We start from the raw sequence: 19,670 nt of genomic DNA on the forward strand, positions 1-19,670 counted from the left end.
TAACCCATTATCCCACAAGGCTCTTCTGTCCAGTTTTTCATCCGACCCATGTAGAACCGCAGAGAACAGATCAATAGGTACCTACCTATATTTCTCAAAAGGGAAAATGGTTACGAACTCCATGGTTACGTACTCTTCCCGTACCAGAGACCCCGTTAGATGGTTGATTAGCTCAGACTGCATAGGTATAGGATAAAAATAGTGCACAAATAAAACAAATACGCAGACTAGGATAATATAACTCAAATATCGGAAGCTCACCCTAGATCTATGTGGACAATATTTCATTTATCATGGTAATCCCAATTAATTTTTGGTTATTTCATATGTCAAATTTGACTGGGCTATGATAGAGATTAGTACAGTAAATAAAACAAAAATACTTATCTCCAAATACAACTTTATTTCGAAAAAGTCAACACTTTCACTTAAAGATTACATTATTGACAGATTAATTGTTTCAACAGCAATATAAAACCTACACAAGTTAAATGGATGAACTATTTAACTATAACGATAACCGAACCGGTTTCAGTAGTCATAGCCGATTTGACCAATGAGCGAAAATTTCACGACTGCCACTTCAACGATTTGACCAATGAGCGCCAATTTCACGGCTGTCACTTCAACGATTTAACCAATGAGCGACAATTTCACGGCTGTCACTTCAACGATTTAACCAATGAGCGACAATTTCACGGCTGTCACTTCGACGATTTGACCAATGAGCGACAATTTCACGGCTGGTTTATAGGTTATCGTTATAGTTAAATTATGTAACCCAAAGTTAGTGTTTTATTGCAAATTGAAACTAAATGCTTGTTAAATATATGTAATATAAAAATATTATGGCTTATGATTTGGCTCTGAGCGAACACATTTTATTATTACATGTATGTATTTCTAGCGTGTTATATGGTTGAAGTTTTAACTGTACCAATATTTAAATAGTTCGTTAATTAGCATCTCCTAATGGTTGCTTAGTTGGCTCCATATTATATTATGATGAGGAGCATGATTTAACTATCGATAGCCGAAACATTTTCAGTTGTCAAATCACCGATTTGGCCAATGAGAGGCAAGTATACGGCTGATTATGGTTTGGTTATCGTTATAGACGATGCAACTGGGTCTTAGAATTTATAGTTAATCCCGCATATTTCAAACTTCATATTACCATACTTCTTGAACTAGTATTTATATTGGTACAGACTAAAGCCTCAAAACGACAAATAATTAAACTATTGCTTAAAGTAATGGTGTAACAATATATAATATACTCCGTAACTGCAATAAGGTACACTTGGATTTAATGTTTGTATTGTTACCGAGACTTTATGAAACTATTGGTGAATGACAATATTAATCTTAAATGCATCATTTTTATAGTCCCTTATAGTTATCGGCACGGATAATGAGCTCTCGGCGGAAGAGTGGGGATCGCTTTGCGCACTGTACACTTAAGGCAATAAACCAATAAACCACTTCTGCGCAGGTGAAGGTCAGGGCCGAATATCCTTGCCGATTATAACTCTGGGTTTCAATAATATATCTACTGTTGATTAACTTAATTTTATAGTTATCCTCATACAAATAATGTCGAATGCCTATCTCTTGTATGAAGGCAAATCAACAGATAAGTTATTGAAATCCGTAAATGCTACATATAACATTCTGTGTACAATTCAGTAACATTTCAGAATATGTTAATACTCCTTGCTTCCACAAAAAAGGACGGTATTCATTAGTTTCTTCATATTGTCGGTAACATTTAATTTGTAGGTAACAACTTCCAAGACTTATTATTGTACATTATATTGCTTTTCGTTAGATATAGCATGCGTTTTACTCGCAACATGGTCCACGATGCCGAAAAATCTTATTTTAAATACACGTTTAGTATTTTGAAAGCGACTATGAATGGCAGAGAAACCTAGGTCAACTTTGGTTTCTTCAGGTCTAAGATACAATAATTCTTGATTTTCGGCAACAGTCCCAAATTTTGCAAGAATGATAACTAAACTAAGTGCTATTAAGAACCCTTTGTTATATTATAATTATAACGATATTATATAAGTTTATTGCTTAGAAAACTAACTATTATTTTATTATTTCTGTTATAAATGTATAAAATCTTGTAGAGGGCAGTATTACTAGATAACCACAATATTCATTATATTTGAAAACATAATTCTAGACAACAGTTTTATTAGAACTAGCAGTTTCGTAGATTAGATTCGAAAAAGATACTAAAGGTAAATAATAAGAAGAAATTCTTTAGATATTATGCTTAATTGCTTACCGACTTCCAAAAAAGAGGTTGTCAATTTAAATGTTTTTTGTGAGGTGTTATTTAAATTACACTTACATTATAAAGCAATGAAATCTGTAAATTAATAATTATGATGTATTTTTTTGATATTCAGCTATTTTTTTCTTGGGAAAACCATGTATGTTTTCAAGTGTACTCCTCCGTTATTGTTTAAGTGGACGCTGGTATTAGCATCAGCTGAAAGGAGAAAATATTTATTTATTATTTAAATACAGAAAGCAGTAAGTATGAGTATAAACGTGGACAGATATAGTGGAAGAAGAAGACCAAAGAAACGATGGATGGATTGTGTGAAAGTGGATATGGTAAGAAAGAATGTTACTTGTGAGATGACGGCAGATAGAAGAGTATGGAAGGAGAAAACATGCTGCGCCGACTCCAAATAAAATTGGGATAAGGGCAGAAGGATGATGATGATGTTCCCACGGGACAAGGGTCCTATCATTTGAAGCATTCACCTTAAGTGGGTAATAAAATGTAGTATATAAGATTATATTACCTAGTACAGTGTGGTGTACATCACAACTGAGGAGCCAGAGCTCTGAGAAGACGCGAGTGAGTGCGGGAACCGAACAGAACACACAGCAGCGATACGCCGTAACCTGTTGCGCGTTCACCCTGGACATATAGCAAAAAGTTAGTCAAAGTCAAAGATTTTTATTTCATATAGGCCTATTACTGGTTCTTACGAAACGTCAAATTAGTTGCACGGTTCCAAAGAGTTGGTCCCGGCAAGAAACTCTATACTAAACAGTTATTGATCACATGTGAAGGGCTCGTGGCTAAGTCAAATCCAACTTGATCGGTTGCTCAGTGCAGTCCGTGGATGGATGGCCGTTTTGTCATTATGGGTTCTTCAAAGTTTCTGTTATTTGAACATCTTAGGCAGTCGTTAGGGGCAATCAGAAGCCAATAAGTCTGACACCAGTCTAGTCAAGAGGCATCGTGTTACCCAGGTAATTGGGTTGAAGAAGTTAGGTAGACAGTTGCTTCTTGTTTCACACTGGTACCGGCATCCGGTCGAAGCCTATGTTAATATAGTTGGGAAAAGGCTAGGCAAATGATACATACACAGTGTGCGGGCGCAGCCATGTCGACGTGCAGCCAGCGGCCGGGGAAGTCGAAGCCCAGGTGTGACAGCACGAACAGACCCGCGCATGACGGCTGCGCGTTGTTGCGGTCCTACAGACAACATGTATAACATATTATAGTAAATTATTAATACTACCTAGTAAAAAAAATATGTAATTAAACTTCCTAGCCTTCTTTTGCTGTGCCCTAACAGGGTCCATAATATGTACCTAGCTTTAAGCCCCTTGTAATATCATTGTAACATTATGGTATGCAAATAATAAATAATTCAAAAAACTAAAAAAAACACCCTAGTCATGTATTGTCATCAGAACTCAGAGCGTGTGCAAAATTTCATCTTAATCGAAGACCGGGAAGCGGGAATCAACATTCCAAGATATTCTTACATACATAGTTACAGGTTAAGCTAATATAAGCGTGTTAAAAAAAGGTAATAGGAAATAAATATTTAGTAGATTATTAACTTATATATGAAAATAGTGTTTGTCTGCCACAGTTTGATATAAAAAAGTAAAAAATGTACGTGTTTACACGTCAAATTCTGTCAAATCTGTCTTGCTTTCATTTGGTACACAATTTAGAGCCTGAGAAAAGATATTTAGGCATCTTTTTACCCAGTTGCGGTATCTATGTAGGTGGAACCTAGTATCTTCATTACCTGTACAAAATCAAACAAGTCTTGTTTATTCTCAAACACCGCAGTGTGTTTAAATAACCACACTATAATTTAAGTTCCTGTTTAGGAACCACTGATCTAAAAAAAAATTCAATGTTAGGCTGCCCAATTATCGAGAACTTCCCTCAAAAAACGACAAAAAACTGGCTTAAATTATTTAAACAACTTACAGCAACACTATTCTTCATATCAGCGACACAGCTAGTGAACTCGGTGAAGTGCAGTTCCGGAGCGAAGGGCAGCGGGTGCGCGAGGTCGCCGGTTCGAAGCCCGGCTGTGACACACGCTGACTCTAGACGAGCACTGTTTGAGATTATAGCCGCGTGGTATTTGCCGGTCGCTGTGCCCTGCGGAAATTGGGAGTTTTAGTTAGACAAAACTGCATTTTTTGTGGAGTTTATATAGAATTATTTGTATGGTACTATACTGCTTATATATAATAATTGCAAAGGTTTGTATGTATTGATGGGTGTTTGTTCTTCTTTCAGGCAAAAGCTACTTGACGAGGATTTCGATGAAACTTGGCATTAATGTAGTTTGTGTATAAGAATTACATTACGTTTTATCCCGATTCGGGAAGGAGAAAGCAGAAGCTACTTTATCATATTTTAAAAGTATACTTAGCTTTGAAAATCGACATACATAGCTTTCAAAATCATATACTTTCTTATGTACTCCCCTTATGTACTTCCTTATGTACTCCCCTTATGTACTTCCTTATGTACTCCCCTTATATACTTCGTTATGTACTCCCCTTATGTAATTCCTTACATACTTGCTTATATACTCCCCATATATACTCCCTTTTTGTTCTTCCTTATGTTCTAGGGCGTACATGTAAATGGGCGTTTTAATGGTTATTCATTATATCATATTTGTTTTTCCAATCTTATTTCCTTAAAAGCGACCTGTCCCTTTCATTCCAAATTATACTAATAGAAGTTAAATATAAACCGTCTTACTACAAAAACTTTTTAACATCAGTTTAAGACTTGTCTAAAAAAATGACAAATTATGACGTTGACATGGTTCATTTTGCAGCCACATTTTTTTTAGACAAGTGTCAAACAGGTGTTTAAGTTTTTGTAGTAAGGCCAAAAGTATTTTGCCTACATACCTGGGCGCCAGTGAGAGTGGCGACATCTACAATGGTATCGGCCTTCAGATCTCTGGATGCGTACACCACGCCGTCACTCAGTACCAAACGACCTGAAACATTACAATACATTAAATCTATGGGCTTCACAGAGATATAATTTGTAGAAAAATCTTATACAATTGTTTTTTTGTCAAACACACGATGTAAAAATTATGAGGGTTTATTTTGAAACTAGCCGTTTCTCAGAGTTTGACCCGCCTCGATTCTATAGGGGAAACTTCTTACCGGAGCTGGATGAAAGATATAATCATCGGCAAGGATATTGAGCCCTGACCTTCACCTGCGCAGAAGTGATTTATTGGTTTATTGCCTTAAGTGTACAGTGCGCAAAGCGGTCCCCACTCTTCCGCCGAGAGCTCATTATCCGTGCCGATAACTATAGCTTATGTTGTAAAGGGATACTGTAGAATTTTTTTTGGTGTTGTTATTATATCATTTAAGAAAGTGTTTGGCGTACCTTCAGCATCAGTATTGTTGATTTCCACCGTACGTCCTGAGTACAGCGTGTGAATATCATCAGGTCTGTGAACAAAATATCCGAAGATTATGCATAGCTGTCATTAGAACATCTTTGGCAGTCGTTACGGGTAGTCTGAAGCCAGTAAGTCTGACAACCAGTCTTATCAACGGGTATCTGGGTTGCTGAGTTTACATAGGCAGTCGCTCCTTGTAAAACAACTCAAACTCAGCTGCATCCGGTTAGACTGGAAGCCGACCCCAATATAATTAGCATAAGGCTGGTTGGATGGAGTTTCTTGTCCGTTTTTCTCCATAGGCAGCATATTTTCAAGTCAAAGTCGAACTCACAGACGAAGTCAAAATCAAAGTCGAAGTCAGAGTAGAAATCAAAGTCGAAGTCAAAGTCAAACTCACAGACGAAGTCAAAGTCATAGTCAAACTCACGGACAAAGTCCAAGTAGAAGTCAAAGTCTATAGTTTATCTGGTAGCGAGTGGGCCGACCGCGTTCTCAGCGAGACAGAGCACGGCGTGCAGATTGACGGTAGGGCGCGCCTTCACCGCCAACGCAACAAAATCAACATCAAGTCGAACAGCGGAAGTCAAAGTCAAAGTTGAAGTCAAATTCAAAGTCGAAGTAGAACTCGAAGTCAAATACAAAGTAGAAGTCAAAGTCAAGGTCGAAGTCGAAGTCCAAGTCCAAGTCGAAGTCTATTTACCTGGTAGCAAGTGGTCCCACAGCGTTCTCAGCAAGACAGAGCACAGCGTGCAGGTTGACGGTGGGGCGCGCCTTGACGGCCAGCGCGAAAAAGTCAACATCAAGTCGAACAACGGAACTCAAAGTCAAAATTGAAGTCAAAGTAGAATTCGAAGTCAAAGACAAATTCAAAGTCGAAGTCAAAGTCAAATTTGAAGTCAAAGTCATAGTCCAAGTCAAAGTCAAAGTCTATAGTGTACCTGGTAGCGAGTGGGCCTACAGCGTTCTCGGCGAGACAGAGCACGGCGTGCAGGTTGATGGTGGGCCGCGCCTTCAGTGCCAGCTCGACAAAGTCAAGTCAAAGTCAGTCAGAGTAAAAGTCAAAGTCGTTTTAGTTGTTTTTTTTGTTTTTGACGGTGGGCCGCGCCTTCACCGCCAGCGCGACAAAGTCAAAATCGAAGTCAGTCAGAGTCAAAGTCAAAGTCTATTTACCTGGTAGCGAGTGGTCCGACAGCGTTCTCGGCGAGACAGAGCACGGCGTGCAGGTTGACGGTGGGGCGCGCCTTGACGGCCAGCGCGAAGGCCGCCAGCACCGCCGCCGCGCCGCCGCAGTCGCCCTTCATGCCTACCATGGATGTCTGGACGCGGATATTTTATGTTAATATAGGAATAAAGCAATATATCCTACTACTAATACTAATATTATAAATGCGAAAGTCCCTTTGTTTGCTACCCTGTCACGCAAAAACTACATAACTGATCATCATGAAACTTTGTATACTAGAATGAACATAGGATACTTTTTATCAACACACCACGCGGGCGAAAGCTAGTATTTAGATAAAAATCCAAATCCTGCATATTAGGTACATGACAATATTTTTAAAAGTATGTTTACGACTTCGCACGCAAACGGCTGAAGGGATTTTGATGAAAATTTTCAATTTTATGTAGCTTATACAACAAACTGCTTCGAACTTTATTTCATACGGGAAGTAGTTACTTTAGGATGCGGGTGAAACCGCTGGCGGTAAGTAGCTAGTAGCTAGCTAATACAATATACATAAAAAAACACAAATAACACATTTATAAACATGTCACAATTATTTATTATCACAGGAAACACAGAATGTATTTATTCATGTTAGTATTTTAGTAAAGTCAAGAAACAAACGCACAGATTAAATATGTGTGAAAGTATGAAAATTTTGGTTACATTATAAAACCATATCCCAGTGAAACATTGCGTACCCATGGTTAATGATAATAACTAATAAAAATATTTTAAGGTAACTATGATATTTTTTATTATATAAATTGACCATACAGAATATCGATAAATATATAAATAAGGCCTTACGAAAGTATTTTAGTCTTTGTAGTTGGTGCACAGAGATTAGACAATCCAGAGCCTGAATAAGATACTTAGTTAAATATTATTTTCCAGTCCAAGAATCACAAATGTTATCATTCTTTACGGAGAGTAAAGAATTCAGTTAAAAATCCAAGCCAATAAAATTATATCATTTGTTTTCCACATAATAAACACACGGAGTACCTAGATTAACAGATTCGATATACCAATTATTGGTTCATCAAGTTTACTTATTTTGAATTCCATTCTTAAACGTGTTAATTTCTGACACTTGTGAATATTAGACATTGAAATAAAACTACTTTTACGGATTTATCGCGGTTATATTAATATTATTTAATCCTGACGTTTCGGATCACGGGCATTCCATTTTTAAATTCGTCTTAATTCAAACTGACCCACCCACCAAAAATCCCTAAAATTCTCAAATAATGTATGAAAATGACCAAGCGAAAAATTGCAAACTCACCCTTGCCTTGATACTGAGGCCGCCGGTATCGTAGACAATTCCCTTCCCGACCCAGGCCACGTTGTCCGCCGCCCCCGGAGCCCTGTAGGACAGGGAGACCAGGGCGGGGGGACAGGCCGCCGCCCGCCCTACGCCGTAGATACCGCCCATGCCACGGGCTTTGAGTTCCTCGCCTCGGATTATTGTGGGCTCGGGTATGTCGAGTTCTTTTGCTACTTTGCAGGCTTCCTATGAGAGAAGATTTTTTTTTGAGTTGGGAGTATATTTTTTTCTACATAGGTGATGTAAAGGTAATATGTACAGATAACAGTAGGTCCACCTACCCGTATTTGTAAAATTTTACCAATCGAACATTATTAAATTGAATATTACTTTCCACTATTGTGATAAGGTTGAAAATCTATTGAAGGAAGACAGATTGAGGTAGGTTTGATGTGCTTTCGTCTGTGTACTTTTACGGAAAACTGATATAGGGTGCCCACACAAAGCTGCGATGCGTTCGGTTTTGTGTGGGAGCTCATATACTCGTATTGCTTGGAAAATGTTAGTCTGAAAGGTTTAAATCCTTAAAATAAGACTGGGATTTTTAACAAATTGTATACATAATTTGATGTGTCGGTCGTGTCCAGCACCTACGGGTGTAGGATTACGGGTGTCGTGCTGTATATTATACAACATGTAACGTAATTAACGCACACCCTCAAACACCCCAATTTGAATATTATGTTATAATCATAATACACACACTGAATTTTTAATTTAACATGTATATGCATTGTTATTTACTAAATTAGTTATACCGATTCTAGGAGAACTTTTTGGTCATACTACTACGCACGCAAATATCGCGCCGCGCGCCGCTCGACTCGACACAACATAACGAAACTACGGAAAAAGCCAAATTACGGTCTATTTGAATTTGTTTTGACTGTACAGGGTTAATATGACAATAATTTCCGTAGTTTTAATTATTTTTGGGATAAAAAATTAACTATATTAAAAATGATATAAATCGTTTCAGTAAACGATTCTGAACAAACTAATTTCAGGATGTGCGTTAAGTTACATGTTGTATAAAAGTTACCTCTATAAAGCTGTCGACACTCATGATGTTGGCGGGCGTGTCGGTGATGCGGGCGGCGAGGCGCGTGGCGTCGGCCGCGTCCTGCAGCGTCCGCACCTCCTCGACGGACAGCGAGTTGTCCAGCAGAGCTGCGTCCAGCACACCTACGCCTTCCTCTTCAGATTCACCATCTGATATAAACAAAAAAAAAAGAAAATGAAAATTGAGTTCCTGTTTATAAGAAATGCTGAAAAATCTGTCACTCGAAGGTATGGATGGTTACTCTACTAAACGGTTTGCCGAACAAAATCGCAACGCAGAAATTCGAAATCGAAGTCAAAGTCGAAGTCAAGTCAAAGTTGAAGTCAAGTCAAAGTCGAAGTCAAGTCAAAGTTGAAGTCAAGTCAAAGTCGAAGTCAAGTCAAAGTTGAAGTCAAAGTCGAAGTCGGGGAAGAACGGGACTCCTGGTAACACTCACCCTGTCTATCCTCCTTCACGAGGTGTATCTCCAGGGCTAGTGCGCGGGCGGCGGGCGGCGCGGGCGCGTGGCACAGCGGCGCGGCGGCGGAGCGCGCGTGGTACAGCGGGACCGAGCACGTCACACACCAGCTGAGCAACACTCACCCTGTCTATCCTTCACGAGGTGTATCTCCAGGGCTAGTGCGCGGGCGGCGGGCGGCGCGGGCGCGTGGCACAGCGGCGCGGCGGCGGAGCGCGCGTGGTACAGCGGGACCGAGCACGTCACACACCAGCTGAGCAACACTCACCCTGTCTATCCTCCTTCACGAGGTGTATCTCCAGGGCTAGTGCGCGGGCGGCGGGCGGCGCGGGCGCGTGGCACAGCGGCGCGGCGGCGGAGCGCGCGTGGTACAGCGGGACCGAGCACGTCACACACCAGCTGAGCAACACTCACCCTGTCTATCCTCCTTCACGAGGTGTATCTCCAGGGCTAGTGCGCGGGCGGCGGGCGGCGCGGGCGCGTGGCACAGCGGCGCGGCGGCGGAGCGCGCGTGGTACAGCGGGACCGAGCACGTCACACACCAGCTGAGCAACACTCACCCTGTCTATCCTCCTTCACGAGGTGTATCTCCAGGGCTAGTGCGCGGGCGGCGGGCGGCGCGGGCGCGTGGCACAGCGGCGCGGCGGCGGAGCGCGCGTGGTACAGCGGGACCGAGCACGTCACACACCAGCTGAGCAACACTCACCCTGTCTATCCTCCTTCACGAGGTGTATCTCCAGGGCTAGTGCGCGGGCGGCGGGCGGCGCGGGCGCGTGGCACAGCGGCGCGGCGGCGGAGCGCGCGTGGTACAGCGGGACCGAGCACGTCACACACCAGCTGAGCAACACTCACCCTGTCTATCCTCCTTCACGAGGTGTATCTCCAGGGCTAGTGCGCGGGCGGCGGGCGGCGCGGGCGCGTGGCACAGCGGCGCGGCGGCGGAGCGCGCGTGGTACAGCGGGAACGAGCGCGCCACGCTCACCGCGCTCGCCAGCACGTCGCGCTTGCGACACACCAACTGGCGAGAAGAAAATTAGGTTTAAATATTGTTAGGAGTCAAGACAAAGAAACACACAAGAGCCTATAAAAGCCAGTTTTTCGCTTGTCGCACAACGTCACGTGTTTTAGCCGCGACATCTTACTCCGCGCGGAACGACGGGAGCAATGCGAGCGATTGCGGGGAGTAGTGATACTCACAACAATAGTCTCGTCAGTAGAGCGCTGCGTCGAGCGCACGATCTTAGCGAGCGCGTGTCCTCTAGCGGGCGCCGCGTGACGCGAGCGACGCGACGGGAGCGATGCGAGCGATGCGACATCCGACTGCGGGGAGTAGTGATACTCACGACAATAGTCTCGTCAGTAGAGCGCTGCGTCGAGCGCACGATCTTAGCGAGCGCGTGTCCTCTAGCGGGCGCCGCGTGACGCGAGCGACGCGACGGGAGCGATGCGAGCGATGCGACATCCGACTGCGGGGAGTAGTGATACTCACGACAATAGTCTCGTCAGTAGAGCGCTGCGTCGAGCGCACGATCTTAGCGAGCGCGTGTCCTCTAGCGGGCGCCGCGTGACGCGAGCGACGCGACGGGAGCGATGCGAGCGATGCGACATCCGACTGCGGGGAGTAGTGATACTCACGACAATAGTCTCGTCAGTAGAGCGCTGCGTCGAGCGCACGATCTTAGCGAGCGCGTGTCCTCTAGCGGGCGCCGCGTGACGCGAGCGACGCGACGGGAGCGATGCGAGCGATGCGACATCCGACTGCGGGGAGTAGTGATACTCACGACAATAGTCTCGTCAGTAGAGCGCTGCGTCGAGCGCACGATCTTAGCGAGCGCGTGTCCTCTAGCGGGCGCCGCGTGACGCGAGCGACGCGACGGGAGCGATGCGAGCGATGCGACATCCGACTGCGGGGAGTAGTGATACTCACGACAATAGTCTCGTCAGTAGAGCGCTGCGTCGAGCGCACGATCTTAGCGAGCGCGTGTCCTCTAGCGGGCGCCGCGTGACGCGAGCGACGCGACGGGAGCGATGCGAGCGATGCGACATCCGACTGCGGGGAGTAGTGATACTCACGACAATAGTCTCGTCAGTAGAGCGCTGCGTCGAGCGCACGATCTTAGCGAGCGCGTGTCCTCTAGCGGGCGCCGCGTGACGCGAGCGACGCGACGGGAGCGATGCGAGCGACATCCGACTGCGGGAGTAGTGATACTCACAACAATAGTCTCGTCAGTAGAGCGCTGCGTCGAGCGCACGATCTTAGCGAGCGCGTGTCCTCTAGCGGGCGCCGCGTGACGCGAGCGACGCGACGGGAGCGATGCGAGCGATGCGACATCCGACTGCGGGGAGTAGTGATACTCACGACAATAGTCTCGTCAGTAGAGCGCTGCGTCGAGCGCACGATCTTAGCGAGCGCGTGTCCTCTAGCGGGCGCCGCGTGACGCGAGCGACGCGACGGGAGCGATGCGAGCGATGCGACATCCGACTGCGGGGAGTAGTGATACTCACGACAATAGTCTCGTCAGTAGAGCGCTGCGTCGAGCGCACGATCTTAGCGAGCGCGTGTCCTCTAGCGGGCGCCGCGTGACGCGAGCGACGCGACGGGAGCGATGCGAGCGATGCGACATCCGACTGCGGGGGTAGTGATACTCACGACAATAGTCTCGTCAGTAGAGCGCTGCGTCGAGCGCACGATCTTAGCGAGCGCGTGTCCTCTAGCGGGCGCCGCGTGACGCGAGCGACGCGACGGGAGCGATGCGAGCGATGCGACATCCGACTGCGGGGAGTAGTGATACTCACGACAATAGTCTCGTCAGTAGAGCGCTGCGTCGAGCGCACGATCTTAGCGAGCGCGTGTCCTCTAGCGGGCGCCGCGTGACGCGAGCGACGCGACGGGAGCGATGCGAGCGATGCGACATCCGACTGCGGGGAGTAGTGATACTCACGACAATAGTCTCGTCAGTAGAGCGCTGCGTCGAGCGCACGATCTTAGCGAGCGCGTGTCCTCTAGCGGGCGCCGCGTGACGCGAGCGACGCGACGGGAGCGATGCGAGCGATGCGACATCCGACTGCGGGGAGTAGTGATACTCACGACAATAGTCTCGTCAGTAGAGCGCTGCGTCGAGCGCACGATCTTAGCGAGCGCGTGTCCTCTAGCGGGCGCCGCGTGACGCGAGCGACGCGACGGGAGCGATGCGAGCGATGCGACATCCGACTGCGGGGAGTAGTGATACTCACGACAATAGTCTCGTCAGTAGAGCGCTGCGTCGAGCGCACGATCTTAGCGAGCGCGTGTCCTCTAGCGGGCGCCGCGTGACGCGAGCGACGCGACGGGAGCGATGCGAGCGATGCGACATCCGACTGCGGGAGTAGTGATACTCACGACAATAGTCTCGTCAGTAGAGCGCTGCGTCGAGCGCACGATCTTAGCGAGCGCGTGTCCTCTAGCGGGCGCCGCGTGACGCGAGCGACGCGACGGGAGCGATGCGAGCGATGCGACATCCGACTGCGGGGGTAGTGATACTCACGACAATAGTCTCGTCAGTAGAGCGCTGCGTCGAGCGCACGATCTTAGCGAGCGCGTGTCCTCTAGCGGGCGCCGCGTGACGCGAGCGACGCGACGGGAGCGATGCGAGCGACATCCGACTGCGGGGAGTAGTGATACTCACAACAATAGTCTCGTCAGTAGAGCGCTGCGTCGAGCGCACGATCTTAGCGAGCGCGTGTCCTCTAGCGGGCGCCGCGTGACGCGAGCGACGCGACGGGAGCGATGCGAGCGATGCGACATCCGACTGCGGGGGTAGTGATACTCACGACAATAGTCTCGTCAGTAGAGCGCTGCGTCGAGCGCACGATCTTAGCGAGCGCGTGTCCTCTAGCGGGCGCCGCGTGACGCGAGCGACGCGACGGGAGCGATGCGAGCGATGCGACATCCGACTGCGGGGAGTAGTGATACTCACGACAATAGTCTCGTCAGTAGAGCGCTGCGTCGAGCGCACGATCTTAGCGAGCGCGTGTCCTCTAGCGGGCGCCGCGTGACGCGAGCGACGCGACGGGAGCGATGCGAGCGATGCGACATCCGACTGCGGGGAGTAGTGATACTCACGACAATAGTCTCGTCAGTAGAGCGCTGCGTCGAGCGCACGATCTTAGCGAGCGCGTGTCCTCTAGCGGGCGCCGCGTGACGCGAGCGACGCGACGGGAGCGATGCGAGCGATGCGACATCCGACTGCGGGGAGTAGTGATACTCACGACAATAGTCTCGTCAGTAGAGCGCTGCGTCGAGCGCACGATCTTAGCGAGCGCGTGTCCTCTAGCGGGCGCCGCGTGACGCGAGCGACGCGACGGGAGCGATGCGAGCGATGCGACATCCGACTGCGGGGAGTAGTGATACTCACGACAATAGTCTCGTCAGTAGAGCGCTGCGTCGAGCGCACGATCTTAGCGAGCGCGTGTCCTCTAGCGGGCGCCGCGTGACGCGAGCGACGCGACGGGAGCGATGCGAGCGATGCGACATCCGACTGCGGGGAGTAGTGATACTCACGACAATAGTCTCGTCAGTAGAGCGCTGCGTCGAGCGCACGATCTTAGCGAGCGCGTGTCCTCTAGCGGGCGCCGCGTGACGCGAGCGACGCGACGGGAGCGATGCGAGCGACATCCGACTGCGGGGAGTAGTGATACTCACAACAATAGTCTCGTCAGTAGAGCGCTGCGTCGAGCGCACGATCTTAGCGAGCGCGTGTCCTCTAGCGGGCGCCGCGTGACGCGAGCGACGCGACGGGAGCGATGCGAGCGATGCGACATCCGACTGCGGGGGTAGTGATACTCACGACAATAGTCTCGTCAGTAGAGCGCTGCGTCGAGCGCACGATCTTAGCGAGCGCGTGTCCTCTAGCGGGCGCCGCGTGACGCGAGCGACGCGACGGGAGCGATGCGAGCGACATCCGACTGCGGGGAGTAGTGATACTCACGACAATAGTCTCGTCAGTAGAGCGCTGCGTCGAGCGCACGATCTTAGCGAGCGCGTGTCCTCTAGCGGGCGCCGCGTGACGCGAGCGACGCGACGGGAGCGATGCGAGCGATGCGACATCCGACTGCGGGGGTAGTGATACTCACGACAATAGTCTCGTCAGTAGAGCGCTGCGTCGAGCGCACGATCTTAGCGAGCGCGTGTCCTCTAGCGGGCGCCGCGTGACGCGAGCGACGCGACGGGAGCGATGCGAGCGATGCGACATCCGACTGCGGGGAGTAGTGATACTCACGACAATAGTCTCGTCAGTAGAGCGCTGCGTCGAGCGCACGATCTTAGCGAGCGCGTGTCCTCTAGCGGGCGCCGCGTGACGCGAGCGACGCGACGGGAGCGATGCGAGCGATGCGACATCCGACTGCGGGAGTAGTGATACTCACGACAATAGTCTCGTCAGTAGAGCGCTGCGTCGAGCGCACGATCTTAGCGAGCGCGTGTCCTCTAGCGGGCGCCGCGTGACGCGAGCGACGCGACGGGAGCGATGCGAGCGATGCGACATCCGACTGCGGGGAGTAGTGATACTCACGACAATAGTCTCGTCAGTAGAGCGCTGCGTCGAGCGCACGATCTTAGCGAGCGCGTGTCCTCTAGCGGGCGCCGCGTGACGCGAGCGACGCGACGGGAGCGATGCGAGCGATGCGACATCCGACTGCGGGGAGTAGTGATACTCACGACAATAGTCTCGTCAGTAGAGCGCTGCGTCGAGCGCACGATCTTAGCGAGCGCGTGTCCTCTAGCGGGCGCCGCGTGACGCGAGCGACGCGACGGGAGCGATGCGAGCGATGCGGCGCGAGGCCACAGCTCGCACGTGTCGCCTGGGGATGACGTCACGCATTGAAGCCCGCGACGCCATGCCTGGGAAACAAAACAGATCATTCTTTACCGCACTTTTTCAGTAATTTTGCTCCTGGTATAAAAAAAAAAAAACTAATAAAAGGTGAGTAAATAAACTCCACAAGAAGCTATTTGGAATGAAGGCCAACCCCAACGTTTACCGGGTCTAATTATGTTCTCAAACCATCCAGGAACTCATTGAAATACACATACTGAATAACGAAAATCAAACATTGGAGTTAGAGGATATTATTGCGCCACTTCTTCTCAGCAACTCGTAGAAAGTGGTGTTTTGGGGCTGTCTTTCTTTGCTAAATTAATCACGTTCCAGAACAGTTGCCACAGCAAAGTTTGAAGTTGTTTCAAGATACTAAAGTTTCCAACCTACCTCCTCAGAGACCCTGGGCTCCAGCTTGCAGCGCACATCGTCCCAGCTGAGCGCCGCGAGGTGAGCGGCCTGGCCGACGATCAGCACCGGCTGCTGCTCCGGGTCAGACGGCGTCAGACCACTCCGGATCTTTATGCTCACCGAAGCGTTTGACATTGTGCGAACTGCCGATCAAATATTCAAAGTCAAAGTTTGATTCTAGTTGCCCATTCTAAAAGTAGCTTCCTATGGAGAAGATCAGGCCAGAAACTCCATGGTTACTCTTTTAAAAAATTGTAACTTGGGCCTTAGTTTACCGATATAGACTTAAAAAAATTGAAAAAGAACTCAAATCTTTTTAATTTCTTTTTAATGATGCATTCAACAACTAAAGAAACATCCCATAGAGAAAAACAGCTGTTTATCATAAATGAAAATCTCCAATAGTTGAAGTCAAAGTATTTGGAAATATTCATTGCTGATGTTGCACTCAAAAAGGTAAGTAGACTAAACACTAGCTTCCGCCAGTAGTTTCACCCGTGTCCCGTGAAAACTACTCTGCGCATCCGGATAAATGATGAAACACAGTTTTTTTTTCATTGGTTGAGTTCCTTGAGATTGGCGCGATCAAAAAACAGTTCACTATTTTAACTTGCATTATGTTAAGTACAGATATCACTGGCACAAAACAAAAAAAAATATCTTTACTTTGTCTATTTATCCATCTTGAGGAACAAGGTTTTAATCTATACTTCATCTTGTCAATGTGAGATCTAAACTAAACTATCCATTTAAAAATAAATTAGTTAATTAGTTAACATAATCTTCTCGTTTACTGTATAATTTTATATGTTAAAATGTTGCTCAACTAGTTTCCTAGATTCTTATCTACTCTGATTATCAATGCATTGAATATCAGATGATTTTTAACTAGCTTCTAACAGCTTCACACATCCCATAGGAACAACTTAGCACTATCTGGTAAAAAAATTGCCTAGTCTTCCTCAACAAATAGACTATGTAACACTGCAAGATTTTTCCAAATCGGTCCAGTAGTTTCAGAGATTGGCCGTTCACAAACAATCTCTTCTACTCTTTTCACAAATAAACACAATATCATATGAATCACATATTAAATTAAAAACGAATGAACTAGTGTATCTTTAGGGACCTAGTTGCTAACTGACTTGTTTTGCGGCTAATCTTTTTATGGTCATAGAAAATTAATTTATGCAGATACAAGAACCAGATTTGCGTTGCTATGGAGATTTTTTGTGCCAATTTTTTGCTTGAAATATTATAAGGAAATAGTAGGCTCTCCTTCCTTATTATTCTTTTATAAAGTCTGTAGTTATTTACAGATTGATTTGAGTGAATAGCCTACAAAGTAAAAAAAAACTTTAAAATTTTTAAGAAAATTGAAAAAAAAACTTTAAAAGTTAGTCCTAGTAACTGAAAATTTAAAGAAATTCTGAAAATAAAGTTGGTCCGAACAAACATACAGTAAGGGTAGGAGAAAATCCTAAATGGCAAAAATCGTTTTTTTTTTTGTATCACTGACACACAATGCAATTATAGAAATGTATAAAATGAGAATATAAGCCATATGTATTGACTAAACACACTGGTATTGCATCCGATGATGCATACTGGAAGTTGACTTCAACATAGTTGGAAAAGGCTCGGGAGATAATGATGATAAAACATATTAATAAATACAAGAACAGAATTTGCAAAAATTACCTTCTTTAAATGCCAAACCCATCTACTTGATCACAATATCACCATTTGTGTAACAAACACAGTTGTGCGATAAAAACTATTACTGACAGGACAATGCAAGCTTAAATACACACAAAATGCATTAAATCTGTGTTGACGTGGTTGCCACGGTAATTTGCAGATCTGTAGCTAGGCTATTAAGATAAGTAATGACTTAGAATAGTGCGTAGTGTACGACAACATTTTTGTTTGTCTGTAAATACTCGGAAACTATTGAACCGATTTGCAAATTTAATTCATGGTTGGTAATCCTTTATTACTCTCGAGTAACATAGGCTACATTTTATACTGGTATGGGCAGGAGTTCCAACGGGATGAGGGTGAAATCACGGGAAAACCGCTAGTGAGTTATGACAAAGTAAATCTTTTATCCGATCTTAGCATCGAGAGCAAGATGATGTACTTTCAATCCACTACATTAAATGCTTATCAGTGTAATAATTAGACTGAGAAAGAATATTAGACTTTAATTAAAACTGTTAAAGTTGATTAATGTTTATGATTTGTGCATAGATAGTGTTTTATGAGACAAATTGCTAGTCACTTACAAAGATTAAACAAAGTGAGTTGAAATGATGTTTTTTTTTTTATTGACTGTTGTTCTTTTGTTTTTTAATTTAGAACAAAGGGTTTTGTGTGCATAGCCAGGTATTTTTTTTGAGTGCCATTCTCAAAGGGTTAATTGGAATCCAATTACTTTGCTGTCTGTGTGTCACCAGGCTGTATCTCACCAGATTAGGTAAAATAATAATGCCTCAAAAGTTATATTCTTTGACTAAAATTGTGTTAGACTCTATGTCCAAAGCGTTCAGAAATAAATAGCATGAACAAAGGTAACTTTGTAACACTGGCACACAACAAAGTATACTTTGATAAGCCAGTCCCGATAGCAAACGCCCTCATTGACATTATTACGAGTATTAACAACATATGCACTGCATTTCATTAGAACATTGACAGTGAGTCATAGAAATATCCACAGTTACATTGTACAGCCAAGTTATGACAATTTTCATTCATAAAAATACACAAAAATGTCGTGTAAGAGTAAAAAATTCACAGATTTGATCGAAGCTTCAAAATATGTGTCTAAAAATACCACTAATAGCGCAAATGGGTAATAGCGAGTAGGTCAATCACCTGCGACATAAGTAGGATGCTTAATAACACTTATAGACGTATTAAATATTCTTAACAGCAGCATGATGACTTACATAACACAAAAACATGACAATTTACAACACAAACAACGTTTTTAGCGTCGAATCCGACTTGATTGACGAGCGCTAACTTTTAAAAACACTTACCGTTTTTCACGTTCACTTGGTCAGACTTATATTTTATAGTCACAAATACATTGAAATGTAATTATATTGTATGAAAATCTTTATACTGTTTAATTACAAGCAGTTTATTGTTTACTTTCGTTAAAAAGAAAGCGATAACACTTTCCTCCAACTTGCCAAATCATTGAATGGTTTCGTTCAGAAATTGAATGAAACGTCATCAGTACACTGAAAAAAATAACTACTTGTAAGAAATACGAAATTATTAACCAAAACTATGAATGCTCAGTTTTGAGATTTTTTTATTAAAAACAATATATTATGAACTAATATAAAATGTCACGTTTCAATGATATTTAAAAAAAAAAACTGACTCAAATTTCCAAACGTAAATATTTCAATACGTTGTACGCAGAAGTATAATACTATGGTTTAATTTTTCCAAAAGAAAAAATAGCAACTCCAATCTCACTCGAAGTTTAGATTTTCGTTCTGATAACTGATCCAAGCAGGGCCAATGTTTTCCACAAATCTTAAAATATCTAAATAATAGCACTGA

The 19,670-nt window shown here is 45.3% G+C and overlaps 1 protein-coding gene across 1 annotated transcript; it reads right to left on the reverse strand.

Moving 5' to 3' along the window:
* Window positions 1-383: 383 nt before the first annotated feature.
* On the reverse strand, window positions 384-19,122 carry LOC110377431 (probable aminopeptidase NPEPL1). The gene is made up of 13 exons (XM_064041456.1): window positions 18,966-19,122; window positions 16,065-16,228; window positions 15,515-15,697; window positions 10,672-10,837; window positions 9,342-9,511; window positions 8,258-8,485; window positions 6,906-7,051; window positions 5,717-5,781; window positions 5,218-5,309; window positions 4,271-4,447; window positions 3,404-3,514; window positions 2,832-2,950; window positions 384-2,509 (listed from the first exon to the last, which is right to left on the reverse strand). The coding sequence occupies exons 1-12, from the start codon at window positions 19,027-19,029 to the stop codon at window positions 2,852-2,854; spliced, it is 1,665 nt and encodes a 554-aa protein (XP_063897526.1). The 5' UTR covers window positions 19,030-19,122; the 3' UTR covers window positions 384-2,509; window positions 2,832-2,851.
* Between the last annotated feature and the right edge of the window lie 548 nt (window positions 19,123-19,670).

This window comes from Helicoverpa armigera, chromosome 25 (genome assembly GCF_030705265.1).
Source record: "Helicoverpa armigera isolate CAAS_96S chromosome 25, ASM3070526v1, whole genome shotgun sequence".
NCBI lineage: Eukaryota > Metazoa > Arthropoda > Insecta > Lepidoptera > Noctuidae > Helicoverpa > Helicoverpa armigera.